This window comes from Equus caballus, chromosome 2, assembly GCF_041296265.1.
Source record: "Equus caballus isolate H_3958 breed thoroughbred chromosome 2, TB-T2T, whole genome shotgun sequence".
In the NCBI taxonomy this organism is placed as follows: domain Eukaryota; kingdom Metazoa; phylum Chordata; class Mammalia; order Perissodactyla; family Equidae; genus Equus; species Equus caballus.
The window spans coordinates 27,653,808-27,669,032 of record NC_091685.1 but is presented as its reverse complement, the minus strand read 5'-3'; the positions used below and the strand labels follow the sequence as shown (position 1 = coordinate 27,669,032).

The 15,225-nt window shown below is 42.3% G+C and overlaps 1 protein-coding gene across 2 annotated transcripts; it reads left to right on the top strand.

Moving 5' to 3' along the window:
- Positions 1 to 7,249: 7,249 nt before the first annotated feature.
- Positions 7,250 to 14,456, top strand: MED18 (mediator complex subunit 18). Of its 2 annotated transcripts, none has more exons than XM_001503988.7 (3): positions 7,250 to 7,596; positions 8,201 to 8,339; positions 13,348 to 14,456. In XM_001503988.7, the coding sequence occupies exons 2-3, from the start codon at positions 8,267 to 8,269 to the stop codon at positions 13,899 to 13,901; spliced, it is 627 nt and encodes a 208-aa protein (XP_001504038.1). In that variant the 5' UTR covers positions 7,250 to 7,596; positions 8,201 to 8,266; the 3' UTR covers positions 13,902 to 14,456. The 2 variants fall into 2 exon arrangements, with proteins under 2 accessions (XP_001504038.1, XP_070116730.1); XM_070260629.1 differs by having other exon boundaries at positions 7,329 to 7,583.
- Positions 14,457 to 15,225: the final 769 nt, after the last annotated feature.

Below are 15,225 nucleotides of genomic sequence, written 5' to 3'. Positions count from 1 at the left end.
ACTTGCCCAAGCTTACACGGCCAGACAGTGATCGAATTTTAACTCAAACAGCCTGACTCCAGGGCCCATCTTAAACTCTAAGCACTAGTGTGTTATGTTAACCCACACCCTTCTGCTTCTCCATGCGGTCTCCTTGGGCTTCTTTATCTCCTCTGGGCTGTACACAGAGGCTCTCTCAGGAAATGTTTGAATTGATAGTGTAGATGATGGCATATGATCCTCTGAGCCAAGGAAGGGGTTAATGATGATGAAATCTTAGGGGACAAGAAACAAACCCTTTTACTTCCAAAGATACTATATGGCAGACACATGATTCTTGCAGCTCTGAGACTGGAAGAACACCACCTGCATCAGAAGGCTGGGATGAGGATTAAATGAGTGATCCAGATTCGCAGAAAGTGCTTACTCCAGGGCTTGGTACAGTACCCAGTAAGCATGCACTAAAGAGGAGCTGTCAAAGGGCCTCCATCTAGGAAATTCGAGACCCAGTGGGTTAATTATCGTCAGATTGAAAACAACACTGACTTCCCCAGACAGACCCAGGAGGGGAGAAACCCAAACAGACAGTTACAGTTCAGCTAAAACAGAGCTAATCTTTAATCTTTTATGGATATGTGTAATACATTAACTATTATAGCCTGTCCCCTCGAGGCACACCTGGTCAACCAGAGGCTGGGGTTGGGTTAGCGGGGCTAAGTAGAAAGAGGCAAACCAATAGGCCAATTACCCTTCTGCAGCAGACTTTCTCAGGCCCCTGTCTTGAGATTAAGAGGGTGAAGTGGCTGATGCTGCCTGTCTACAAGGGGTGGGGTAGGGAGGTGAACTCTTGAGTCAGCAGCCAATGAAGACTACAAGGCCCAAAATAACCTGGGGTGTTTTACCTGTCTGTCAGTAAACCAAACTCCTTAAGAGCAAGAATCGTCTCATTTATCATTTGTCATCGGGTGTTTGCTGTTGGTGGTCATTATTAACAATGATGCTGTTGTTTTCACAACAGGAAAAAAAATCCAAAGGTGAAGAATTACTAAGGCTAGGTTTCTTGACAAATTATGAAATCATAAGCTTCAATGACCATAGTTTTTCAACTCTAAGATGTACTTTGTGTCCATTTTTATCAAGCTTTGTCTTATAATACACATGTGCATGTACGTGGAGGTGTTTCTCAACTGCCCGAAACTCTTATTAAGTAAATGCTCTGACTTAAAGGAGATAGCGTCTAGGAATCAAGGCAACATCATAGCTCAATCTTCCACTCCAGGCAAGAATCCTTCCTACCATAATCTCTGCTTCAATATTTTCACTGGAAGAGAGTTTTCTTCTCATCCAGGCAGTCCTTTCCATCTCTGTCACCGCGATCAGCAGTCCCTTATATGAAGCTGAAACCTGTCTCCCTGTAATTTCCACGCAGCATTTCTAGTCCTGTCCCCTGGAACTACACAAAATAACTCAAATTTTCCTTAGGAAACAGCGTGACTTAAGACAGTAAGCAAAATCTCTGGAGGCAGACAGATACGGAAATCTCGACTCTACCAATTATTAGCAAGTAACTTAACTTTTGTTCTCTCGTCTATTAAGTGGGTTAAAGTACCCATTGTTGTGAGATTTAAATGAGATACATATGTATAAAGTATCTGGCACCTGATTCTCAACAGATGTAAGATACTGCCCTCCTCTTCCTCTCTCTCCTTGCTGGCTTTGTCATAATTTTATAGACTTGCAGGTACATGTTATGTTCCACCCTTCTCAAGACTTTTCCAAATTAAACATTCCCCACTTCCTAAACCCTTCTCCTAATAATAACTCTGATTCATGCATACCTACAACATACAGCATGCGCCAGGCACTGCCGAAGGCCTAAGTTAAATAACTTGCCTAGGGCCACGTAAGCAGTGGCCGGGATTCAAACCTCGATCTGTCTGGCTCTAAAGCACCACCTTCCAATCTAGATCCTACAGCAGTGCTGTCCAATAGAAATACAATGTGAGGGGGCCAGCCCAGTGACACAGCAGTTAAATTCACACGGTCCGATTCGGCGGCCTGGGGTTCGCCAGTTCAGATCCGGGGTGCAGACATGGCATGGCTCGATGGGCCATGCTGTGGTAGGTGTCCCACATATAAAGTAGAGGAAGATGGGCACAGATGTTGGCTTAGGGCAGGTCTTCCTCAGCAAAAAGAGGAGGATTGGCAGCAGATGTTAGCTCAGGGCTAATCTTCCTCAAAAAAAAAAAAAAAAATGTGAGCCACATACGTAATTTTAAATATTCTAGTAGTGACAATGAAAAAAAGTAACAAGAAACAGGTGAAATTGAACTTAATAATATTTTATTAAACTCTAAATACCCAAATATCATTTCAACATGTAATCAATATAAAAAATTACGGAGATATTTCATATTCTTTTTTTGAAGTATGTCCTCAAAATCCAGCATGTGTCTTACACTTATAGCATATCTCAATTTGACCTAGCCCACATTTCAAGTGGTTAATAACAACATGTAGCTCATGGCTGCCATATTGGGCTGCACATACCTAGAGAAAAGTTTCAGTGTCCTCAGCTTGGAATTTAAGGACTTTAGGGTCCCCGTAGAATCCAGTGATGACTAAATATAGGAGACCAAGAAAATCACTTAATAACCCTTCTGCTAACCTCTGTTCTCTACCAATCATTCTCTCAACGAAAACAATATTTAGCAAGTGTCTGCACTGTCAGGCATCATTCCAAGGGCTGGGGGTACTGTAGTGAATAAAACAAAGTCCCTGCTCTCATGGAGCTTATGATTTTTTGGGGGGGAGGGAGGAGATAAACACATCGGTAAATAGGCAGGGTGTCACCTAGTCAAATGTGCTAGGAAGAAAAATACAGCAGGGGGTGGGGGGTGGGGGTGGGCAGGGCAGCTGGGGGATGGCAGTTTGAAAGAAGCGGTCAGTGAAGACCTCTCTAACAAAGGTTTAAGCAGAGATCAGAAGGAAGCAAGGGAGTGAAGCCTGCAGTGCAACGGAAAAGGAGAGTTCCGGGTAGACTGTACAACAATTACAAGAGACTTAAGATAGGAGCATCCTTGACATGTTCAAGTAAGGGCAATGAGAACAGTGTGGCTGGAGCTGAGTAGATGGGATGGGGGCAGACACAGATGGTGATGGTTGGAATATGGTCAGAGAGGTAAGAGGTGATGAGGGCAGATCACGTAGGCATAATGAGGACTTTGGCTTTTACTCTGAGTAGATGCAAGCCCCGAACTGATGACAACGCTGGAGATAAGTCAGCTGAAATGCAATGGTTATACCTTTTCCACAGGGCTATGCATATAGGAAGCAGCCAATAAACGTCAGCTCATTCCTGGGGAAATACTAGTTCGTAACACTAAGGTTGAGAGCCTAGCGTTGCATATAACGGGGGGAAGATCCATCTTAATTCCCACCAGGTCATTCTAGAAAGCTGAAGAGGGAATTGTGTGTGGGTACGTGTGATTTGCAGTCCATGCTTATGGTCTTCTGTTCTGATGAAAACTGGCCAAGAACTGGTCCTACTTCTTTGAGCCCAATCTAGTGACTGTCTGGGAAGCATCAACGTATGAACTTTTCTCCTCCTTTGCTACCACTAATTGTAATAATTTGGGAAATTCACCGCAGAGAAAGAGTCCAGGAATTCAGAAGGAAATATGGCAAAAAGACAGGTGTGGTGTCAGAAGGAACTGAATTCGAATCTGCTTCTGCCATTTGCTGGCCATTTGGCTTTGGGCAAGTCACTTTACCTCTCTGAGCCTCTTTTTCTTCCTCTGTAAAGTGGAGATGGTAATATCTACCTTTTAGCAGTATCTGGCATATTTACACACATACAGTGTAAAGTTGTTGGTATGTAGCAACTGTCCAATAATTGGTAGCTATTGCAATGCGTTCAACAAAATTTCTGAACACCCACTACACGTAAAGCACATTGTTATGGACCGAATGTTGGTGTCCCCCCCTGCCCCGCCCCGAAATTCATATGCTGAAACCCTGCTCCCCAGTGTGATGCCAGTAGGAGGCAGGGCCTTTGGGAAGTGATTAGGATTAGATGAGGTCACGAGGGAGGTGCCCTCATGAATGGATCAGTGTTCTTATAAGAATCCTGAGAGAGTTTGCTTTGCTCTGCTCTTCACTGTGTGAGGATACAAGAAATCGGCAATCTGCAGCTCAAAAGACGGCTCTCAGCAGAACCCAACCACACCAGCACCCTGATCCCAGACTGCCAGCCTCCAGCACTGTGAAAAAGAAACTTCTGTGGTTTATAAGCCACCCAGTTTATGGTATTTTGTTCTGGCAGCTCGAGCTGACTAAGACACATCTATACATAAAGAAAATACATGATTCTTCCCTTCCAGATGTTTACAGTCTATCCAAGGAGATGAGACATGCATAAAATATATTCAGTAAGACCGAATGTGCTTGCTCAAATGAGAGATTTAAAATATAATAATAATACCTACCGTGTATTGATTGCTTACAATAAGCCAGGCACTATGCTAAGTGTTTCATAAACAGCTCATTTTATTTTTGCAACCTCTGTTTTAGAAAGTACTGTTTTTATCTCTATTTTACAAAAAAGGAAGCTGAGGCTGAGAGAGGGGAAGTGAATTGCCCAAGGTTGCACAGCTGGGTAGTGGCAGAGGACAGAAGTGAGCCCCATTCTAAGCTCCAGGCCTCCCATCCTTATCAGAGAAACCCACCCCTATAACTCCTAGGCCTTGTCCAAGTTTTACCATATTGTTCACTCATTTCCTGTCTTCCTTTTTTTAAAAAAATTTAATCCTACTTCAAAATGCCAGCTAAAATTTGGGTAAATAATATGGTACCTCAAAAGACCGATAATTCACTGGACTTTCCATTCTAAAGTTAGTGTCTGTATAGGAAAAGAGAAGCCCAGCAATTTGACGACCTCCTCCAATCATTACAGCACTAAAAGCTTGTCACTCTGCCCAAAATTGTGAATCACCAGGCTGATCAGGAGACACATCCTAAGCCCCGGGGTATATGCAGCTCTAATAACTGTCAGAGTCCTGTGCAAACTCCAGTCCTTAGCCATCTTCTCTTCCCATGCTATACACTCTTTCAGGGTGATCTTATTTACTCTCATGCTTTCAGCTACCATCTAGGAGGCTCTGACTCTGAAATTTCTACCTCCAGCCTAGCTCTCTCTCCCCTGAACCCTGGCTCGGCACCGTCACTTGGGTGTTTCATAAACACCTCATGCTCAATATATTTAGTACACATGAACTCATCTTTCCTGCTTCCCCCACACTGCTTTGTATTTCCTAGCTCGGAAAAACGCACTACCATGGTCACCTAAGGTAAAAATCTAGACAATCGTGACTCCCTCTCTCTGTCTTTACCTCTGGCTAATCATCAAAGCATTCTCTTTAATATTTTTTAAATCTGTTTTTTCTCCAAAAATTCTCTCTCAGCTGGAGTCATGCCAAAGCTCCTAACTGGTCTTCTTTCTCCAGGCCCTCCTTCCCCAAGCTTTTCTCCACATTGTAACCAGTGCTCTTTGTATTTATTTATTTATTTATTTTGTGAGGAAGATTGGCCCTGAGCTAACATCTGTGCCCATCTTCCTTATTCCCATCTTCTTCTATTGTGTATATGGGACTCCACCACAGCATGGTTTGATGAGCAGCTGGGATCCCGGTCTGCACTGGGATCCAAACCTGCAAACCCCGGGCTGCCAAAGCCAAGTGTGCGAACCTAATCACTATACCACCAGGCCAGCCCTACCAGTGCTTTTTTTTGTGGTGAGGAAGACCAACCCTTAGCTAACATCTGTTGCCAATCTTCCTCTTTTTTTTTTTTTCTCCCCAAAGCCCCAGTACATAGTTGTACATCCTAGTTATAAGTCATTCTAGTTCTTCTATGTGGGACACTGCTACAGCAAGGCCTGATGAGCAGTGTGTGGTCTGCACCCAGGATCCAAACCAGTGAACCCCAGGCTACTGAAGCAGAGCACACAAACGTAACCTCTCAGCCACAGGGCTGGCCCACCAGTGCTCTTTTTAAAGTGCACATCTGTTCTTGGGTCTGGCACGCAAAGTCCTGCAGGATCTGGGTCTTATCCCTTCTCTGTACTCATTTCTTACCCTTCCTAACCTCAGATTCTATATCCTAATTCTACGAAACTCAATGTCCTTTTGTACATGCTGTTCTCATTACCTGGGATTCCCTTTCCTTCCTTCTTTATCTGGCTAACATCTGCTGATCCTTCAAGTTATTTGTGGCATTAATAACTTTTTCCAGGACTCCTCTGATGCCCCCATGATGGATAAGTATCCTGCTCACTTCCCAAGCAGTTGAGCAGTTTATATCTCATTATCCTATTGAATCAAATCACAGGGTACTATCTCCTTAATTTACTCTCTGATTCCCACAACTTGCCTATAAACTCTTCTGAGGGCACAAACAGAATCAAGTCAACAGCTTACAGAATGTCTAGAACACAAAGACTTTCAAGAAATGTTCAATTAAAAAAAAAGAAGAATGGGAGGCAGTGTAGGTTATAGCAGGGGAACTATAACTTGAAAACACAGTATAATTAAGAGGGTGGGTGCTGAAGTCAGCCGCTTAGATTGGTATCCCAGCCTCTCCACTCCCTTGAATATTATTTAACATCTCATTGCCTAAATTTCCCCATCTGTAAAACTACAGTAACAAGTGTACGTGGCTCATAGGGCTGCTGTGGGAATCAAATTTTAAAATTTAATATTTTGTTGATGAAGGATTTTTTGCACTAAATTTGTAAAATATTGCATTAAAATATTACTCATCTCAGTCACTGAGATTTTTTTATGTCGCCATATTTTTCGCTCCAGGAGAGTGCCTCATTCACCTCACTCTTGTTCCCACTTAGTCTGCACCTTATATGCCTGACACAAGAAGAGAGTTTAACAAATATTTGTTGTATTCACTTGTCTCCCTATATTTTTTAATTGGAGTAAAATATACTCAGTAAAGTGGACAAATATTAAGTGTATTACTGAGTTCCGTAACTGTTCAGAATATTATGCTAAGCACTAAAGGGTCTTTCCTTTTAACCCTCAGGGACCCAAAAAAAGAAGTCTTTTCTAACAGTCTCTCCTCTTTTTTTTCTGCAGTTCCCATTCCCAGGCTCTCTTTTCCCCTGCCAGCCCAAGAGATTTCCTAAAAAAAAACATCTCCAGGTCGTCGAACTTGAAAAAAAATAAAATGTTCTCCTGGAGTACGGCCCATGACGTCAAGCGTCTGTCGGCCCCGTTGCTCCCAGAAAGACGCTGCAAACGAAGCCGCCCTCCTGCACACTGCGGCAACGCCTCTTGCGCACGCGCTTCTGGTTGCCAGCGCCAAAGAGGGCGATTTCATGCCCTCTCGGCACCCTTACGTTGCGGGGCGGCGGTGTAGAAGTTTGCGCGACGTCGGCTTCTTGCCGGAAGTGGGAAGAGGAGAAGGCGGTGTGCTTGTGTTTCCCAGGGGGCGTTAATTTTAGGACTGGGAGCTTATTGAAGCTCAAAAGCTCCGAGGTGCTTGGGTGGATATAATTCTCCATTTTGCGAGAAGAGACTAGAGCGCGCGCGGAGGTGTGTTTCTCATGTAAGTGGTGGGCACGTGTCCTCGATCCTGGCTTAGGAAGACCTAAAACATCTTAAAAGAATTTGGCGCTTCCGTCTAGCTCGCTTTAAAAGGCATTTTCAGAGAGGCGGAACGCCTAGCTTTTAGTCTGGTCCAAGCTCTGCCACCGACTTGCTGTGTGTCCTTGGGCCCCTCTCCGAGTCTCGATATCCTCATCGATAAATTTGAAGGGTAGACAAAGTCCCTTAAGTCACCTTTCAGTTCTTCTGAATGTTATTGCATGTCGATTGTGTCACCTGAGCCACAAAGCCGTGGGAGTTAATATCGTTGACCCCATCTTATATGGAAGACAGTGAGAGATTTGATGACTTTCTCAAGATTGCACTTTTTTCAAGAGAACTTTTAGAAGTTTCAGACCTTGAGATTAGCAGGTTATGCTGTAACTCGATGACCAGTTCTCCTTTGTATATTTCGGTATGATCAGTTCCTGAAACTGGCCATATAGCAGTTACACAGAAAGTTTTGAATGGATGAGTAAATCTTTTGATGTTAAGGCCAATGACACAAGCACATCTGATGTCTCTTCACTTTGATGTATTAACAAGTGTAACTCTTCTTCCGGTAGATCCTCTGCTTTACTTGACTGAGGACTCTGAATCCAGTTGTACTGTCTTCAACTTAATCAGACACCATGGAGGCACCTCCAGTCACCATGATGCCTGTCACCGGGGGCACCATTAACATGATGGAGTACCTGCTTCAGGGTAAGTGAACCAAGGGGCTTGGATTACCTGTTTTTCGTCTTTTCTATTCAGCTTCTGTGGAGATGAGAGGCAGTTATACAAAGGCAGCCTGCATAGCTTCTAGCACCCAACAGACAACAACTTAACCATTAAACACGAATACCCCCAACCCCTCCCCCCAGCCCTTGGCAACCACTTTGCCACTTTCTGTTTCTGATTTTGACTATTTTAGATACCTTATGTGAGTGGAATTGTACAGTATTTGTCTTTTTATGACTGGCTTATATCACTTAGCATAATGTCCTCAAGGTTCATCCATATTGTAGCATGTAGCAGGCTCCCCTTTTGAAAGGCTGAATAACATTCCGTTGTATGTGCATACCACATTTTCGTTATCTATTCATCTGTCAGTGGGCAGTGGGTTGATTCTACCTCTTGGTTATTGGGAATAGTGCTACAGTGAACATGGGTGTGCAAATATCTCTTCAAGATCCTGCCTTGGACTCTTTTGGACATATACCCAAAAGTGAGTTACTGGATCATGTGGTAATTCTGTGATATTATTATTAGCTCCAACGTATAGATCAGGAAGAGGTAAAGTAACTTGCCTAGATGAAAAAACTCGAAACCCAGAGAGGACAATGATTTTCAAAAGGTCATATAATGTTTAGTGGAAGAGTTTAGACTTTAATTCAGATTATTCATTCAGGAACTCAGTATGAACAAAATAGGGTTATTAATTTTCACTCCTCAAGCTGCCTGTCCTCGTCTTTCCCATCTCAGAATGAAATGAAATGAAATGAAAGTGCCACTGTCATTCACCAGTTGCTTGAGCCAAGCATTCAGGAGTCAGACTCCATTTTTTACTTTACTCCCAGATCCAGTCCCTCTCTAAGTACCATTCATTTTACTCCCAAAATATATTTTCAACGTCTTTTCTTCACCTGCAGTACCACACCTTGGTTTATCATCCCTTGCCTGAATTACTTTACTAATCTGTTACTCATGACATTGCTTCCATTTTTGATCATCTGTCTCTTCTCACACAACAGCTAGTCATCTTTTTAAAAAATTGTTTTATTATTAAACAATTTAAACTTAAAATAGAGACTAATATAGTGAACACTCCATATCCATCATCTAGACTTACCAATTTCTATCATTTTGCCATATCTGCTTCATCTTTTTTCTTTTGTTGTTTTGAAGAAAATTTCAGACCTCAGAACATTTTATCCCTAAACACTTCAGGATACATCTCTTAAAAAAAGGATATTTTCCTTCATAACCCCAATGCTTCATTATTATCTAAAAAAATGAATAATACTTTGGGTGTGTGTGTGTCTGTGAGGAAGATTGGCCTTGAGCTAACATCTATTGCCAGTCTTTCTCTTTTTGCTTGAGGAAGATTGTCGCTGAGCTAACATCTGTGCCGATCTTCGTCTGTTTCATGTGGGATGCCGCCACAGCTTGAAGAGCGGTGCAAGGTCTGTGCCTATGATCTGAACTTGCAAACCCCCGGCCGACGAAACAGAGCACACGAACTTAACCACTATACCACCAGACCGGCCCCAATAACACTTTTTTTTTTTCTTCTTCTCCCCAAAGTCCCCCAGTACATAGTTGTGTATTCTAGTTGTGGGTCCTTCTAGTTGTGGCATGTGGGACGCTGCCTCAGCATGGCCTGATGAGCAGTGCCATGTCCGCGCCCAGGATCCGAACCGGTGAAACCCTGGGCCCTGAAGCGGAGCGTGCGAACTTAACCAGTTGGCCATGGGGCCGGCCCTTACATTTTTAATATCATCTAATATCTAGTCCATATTCAAAAGTTTCCTCCCAGTTGTTGCAAAAATGTTTTGTAACTAGGATCCAATCAAGTTTCATATGTTACATTTGATAATTGTATCTCTTAAGTCTCTTTTTTTTTTTCCTGAAGTCTGTTTTAAATTGGACCAGTCTCCCCTCGCCTCTGCTTTTTTTCCTCTCCCCATGACCATGTCTTATTGAAGAGTCCATACCAGTTTTTCTGGAATGATCTTTTTAAAAATGTAAATCCAGTCCTGTCTTTCCCCGTTGCTTGGAGAATAAAGTGTGGAGCTAATAGCTGCCCGATGACCTTAGAATAAAATATAACCTTTACCACAGACTATACAAGGCCTGCATGCTTTGGCCCATGTCAAATCCTCCTTGCGTTCCCATCTTCCATTGTGCTCACTACCCTTCAGCCACACTGATAGCCTTTCATTTCCTTGAATTCCCCAGGCCCTTTTCCTGCCTCCGTGCTTTTGCACTTGCTGATCTCTCTGCCTCAGCACTTTTTTCCAGCTTTTCACATAACTCTCTGGTTTTCCTCCTTCAGGTCTCAGCTTAGTTGTCATCCCTCTCAAGAGACCTTCTGTGACTCCTACAACCCCTCCAAGAGGCCTCCTCTTCTCCACCCCCACCAATTGCTTTCTGTCCCATCTCCCTTTTATTGTCTTGTATTTCTGTCTCTTTACTTATTTATTTTTGTTTCCTCTACTAAACTGTAATCTCCATGAGAGCAGGGCCCCCTGCTTTGTAGCAGAGTGCCTGGCACAGCACGCAGTAAATATATGTTGAATGAACCAACACTTACAAAGCTCCTCAAGTGTTTGAGGAATGAATAAACACATGTCTGCCACTGCCCTGAATGCAGGATACAATAGTGAGCTGTTCCTCGCTCCCCTGATCTTCTATCTTGTGATTACTGGGACCTGATCTGTTGCTTTTCCTACAGTGCTACCCCTTACCAAAAATTTAGTCATTTAAGTCCCACTATCAATTTTTGCCATAGTGACAATGATATACTCTTATTTACTTTAACAGATTTATTCAATAAATATTTGAATATGTTCCTAGCAGTGGAGGAAAAAAGATGACCAAAAAAAATCAATACATAATTGATATATTGAAAGATGACTAAAAAATCAAGGTGATAATGCTAAAGAATAATAAAGCAGGAAAGTGGAAAGAGATTGGACGGAGATACGCTATTTTATTTAGGGTGATCAGACAAGACCTCTCTGATAAAGTGACACTTGAGCAAAGATCTGAAGAAGGCGATAGGGTGAGACATGTAGATATCTGAGAGAGGGGACTGAGGGAAGGGGCTCTGAAGAGAAATAACTTGTCAGATAATTGACATTTTCTGGAAATAGCAAGAAGATCACTGTGGCTGAAGAGAGTGATCTAGAGGGATAGTGGAAGGAAATGATGTTGGATGGGTAGCAGAGATCACAATATTTGGAGCCTTGTAGACAGTTTGGGGCCTGAATGACATGGGAAGCCATTGGAGGATTCCAAGCAGAGGAGTGTCATTATCTGCCTTATATTCTGAAAAGACCACTTGGCTGTTGCGTGGAGAAGAGAGGAAGGCAAGGGTAGAAGCAGGGTATTGAAATGAAGGGGACTTGGACTAGTTGGAAGCGATTGAGGGAGTGAGAAGTGGTTGGATTCTGCATATATTTTAAAAATATGGATTGTATGTAGGATGTGAGAGAAAGAAGGGAGTCGAGGATGATTCCATAGTTTTTGGTGTGGGAAACTGGAAGCAGAGAGTTGTCGTTTACTGTGATGGGGAAGACTGCAGGAGGAATAAGATTGTGGCGGAAAAATCAACAGTTTGAAACCGAACACGTTAAGATGAAGATGTCTGTTAGGCATCCAAGTGGAGAAGTTGAGTAGACAGTTGGATGTATGCATCTGTGGTTCATGAGATATAAATGTGGGAGTCCTCAGGGCATAAATGATATTAAAGCCATAGGACTGAATTAGGTCACCTAGAGAGGAAGAGATGGTTGATAGAGAAGAGGACCAGGACTGAGTCCTAGGGTGTTCCACTATTTAGAGAAGATGAGCAAGAACCAGCAAAGAAGACATAAAAGGACTGGTCAGCAAGTTAGGTGAAGAACTGAGAGTTGTGTCCGAGAGGCCAAAGGAAGAATAGATTTCAAAGTGGGCATAATCTATAATAATGTCAAATGCTGCCGGGAGGTTGAATAAGGTGAGAACAAAGATTAGTATATTTCTATGAAATATTAGTATATTTCTATGAAGCAGTTCATTCTCTTTTACTTAAATATATTACATAAAAATGAAATGTTATGGGGCTGGCCTGGAGGTCCAGTGGTGAAGTTTGCGCACTCTGCTGTGGCAGCCTGGGGTTTGCTGGTTTGTATCCCAGGCATGGACCTATGCACCACTTATCAAGCCATGCTGTGGCAGGCGTCCCACATATAAAGTAGAGTAAGATGGGCACAGATGTTAGCTCAGGGCTAATCTTCCTCAGCAAAAAGAGGAGGATTGGCAGTAGATGTTAGCTCAGGGCTAATCTTCCTCAAAAAAAAAACAAAACAATGAAATGTTATATTTCCTTTATAAATGGAAAACTTTTGTTTGCTGGAAATAGAAGATAATTTTTTTTTCCTGAGGAAGATTCGCCCTGAGCTAACATCTGTTGCCAATCTTCCTCTTTTTTGTTGAGGAAGATTCACCCTAAACTAACATCTGTTGCAAATCTTCCTCTTTTTTTTTTCACATTTGAGCCACTGCCACAGCATGGCCACTGACGAGTGGTGTAGGTCTGCGCCTGGAAACCAAACCCGAGCCACCAAAGCGGAGCATGCTGAACTTAACCACTAGGCCACCAGGGCTGGCCCTAGGAGATAATTTTTAAAATAAATGACAATAAAACAGTATTATTATTCTAGATAGATACTGTGGCCTGTTAAAGGCTCTGAGCCCAAAGCCTGCTGGAGATTGGCATTGTTAGAGAAGGCCTAAAGACTTCGTAGTACCAAATAAGGCAATGCAAAACATTGAAAAGGGATTAATTTTCTCATAATGTTATTCAGTACCCTGGCAGGATGACCCCTCTAAAATCTCACACATTAGGCTTTATAAAACACTGCACTAAAATGTTTTGGTTTTTCATTTAAGTTTTTTCTATCTTTTACTAATTCCATTACCCAAAGTGAAAGATGAGACTCAATAGTGCTTTTTCGTTCTTCAGGAAGTGTTTTAGATCACAGCTTGGAAAGCCTTATCCACCGCCTTCGTGGTTTGTGTGACAACATGGAACCTGAGACCTTCCTTGACCATGAGATGGTGTTCCTCCTTAAGGGCCAGCAGGCCAGTCCATTTGTTCTGAGGGCCCGGCGCTCTATGGATAGGGCAGGGGCACCCTGGCATTTGCGCTACCTGGGACAGCCGGAAATGGGAGACAAGAATCGTCATGCCCTGGTGCGAAACTGTGTGGACATTGCAACATCTGAGAACCTCACAGACTTCCTGATGGAAATGGGCTTCCGCATGGACCATGAGTTTGTCGCCAAGGGACACTTGTTCCGGAAGGGCATCATGAAGATTATGGTGTACAAGATCTTCCGCATCCTGGTGCCAGGGAACACAGAGAGCACTGAAGCCTTGTCACTCTCCTATCTTGTGGAACTAAGTGTTGTTGCACCAGCTGGGCAGGACATGGTCTCTGATGACATGAGGAACTTTGCCGAGCAGCTGAAACCTCTGGTTCACCTAGAGAAAATAGACCCCAAAAGGCTTATGTGACTAAGACAGTCTGTCCACCATTGGGGCCTGTCCTCACTTGTTACAAAAAGTAAGATGTTATAAATGCCCCATTTCACCACTGCCAGCCAGGCATTCTTCCCTCAGGAAGGAGGACAGTGAGAATTTGGTTGGTTCCTTGCGCTGTTTTACTCATGTGGCAGGTTCACTTTTGTGACAGCCTTTCTAAATTAAAGGCTCGGGATAACATGGAGAATGTGTCTGATCCCTGTGCATAAAGAGGGGAAACTGGAATAAATTGGTTTTTAGAAAGAAAAATCTCTTAATTGTTTAGCCGTTTGCGTATAAGGTTTGTGAAATAGAGACTGGGAGCTTGTATTGTGTGGTAATAAAGGCTATGAAGAGAAATGTCTGTAACTAATTCTGTATTACCTGCTAATTTGGGGTGAATTCACTACCAGTTGGAGCAAAAAAATGAGTTTTTAGTTTTAATTTTGATAAAGATGATAGTTTTTATCTTACATAAAAGTAGCACATTTGTTATTGAAAAATTTTTAAATACAAAAATAAAAAAACTCTGTAATCCTATTATTCAAAGAGATGTACTATTTCTATTTTGTTTTTGTTTTGTTTTTTTTAAACTTTGTTCATAACCTTTTTCTCTTGTATCTGTGTGCTATTCTTCTTTTAAGATTTTATTTATTTTTTTATTTTTATTTTTTTCCTTCTCCCCAAAGCCCCCTAGTACATAGTTGTATGTTTTAGTTGTGAGTCCTTCTAGTTGTGGCATGGGGGACGCCGTCTCAGCATGGCTTGATGAGTGGTGCTAGGTCAGCAACCAGGATCTGAACCGGCGAAACCCTGGGCCATGGAAGTGGAGCGCTTGAACTTAACCACTGGGCCACAGGGCCAGCCCCTACTATTTCTATTTTGGTATATATCCTTCTAGTTGTTAGTTTTGTAAATTTATATATTAATGAGCTATATTTATTTTATAAAAATATTCTGTATATACTGGTTTGTAAACTCCTTTTTTGTTATCATTAACATCTTTCCAAGACATTAGCCTACAGTGTCCTTCAGTAAAAAAACGAAAACAAACGAAAAAACCCATTTATTGAGTTCTTATTATGTGTCAGGGCTATCCTAAGTGCTTTAGGCATGTCAATTAATTTAATCTTCACAACAGACCCCTTTCATAAATAGGGAAACTGAGGTCCAGAGAGATTAATTAGCTTTCTCTAGGCTTTTCAGCTACTAATCAGCAGACCTGTTATTTAAATATTGGTAATTATAATTGCTATTTGTATCCCATCATATGGATTTTCCATAACTTAATTGATACCCCTGCTTTGAGATTTTTAAT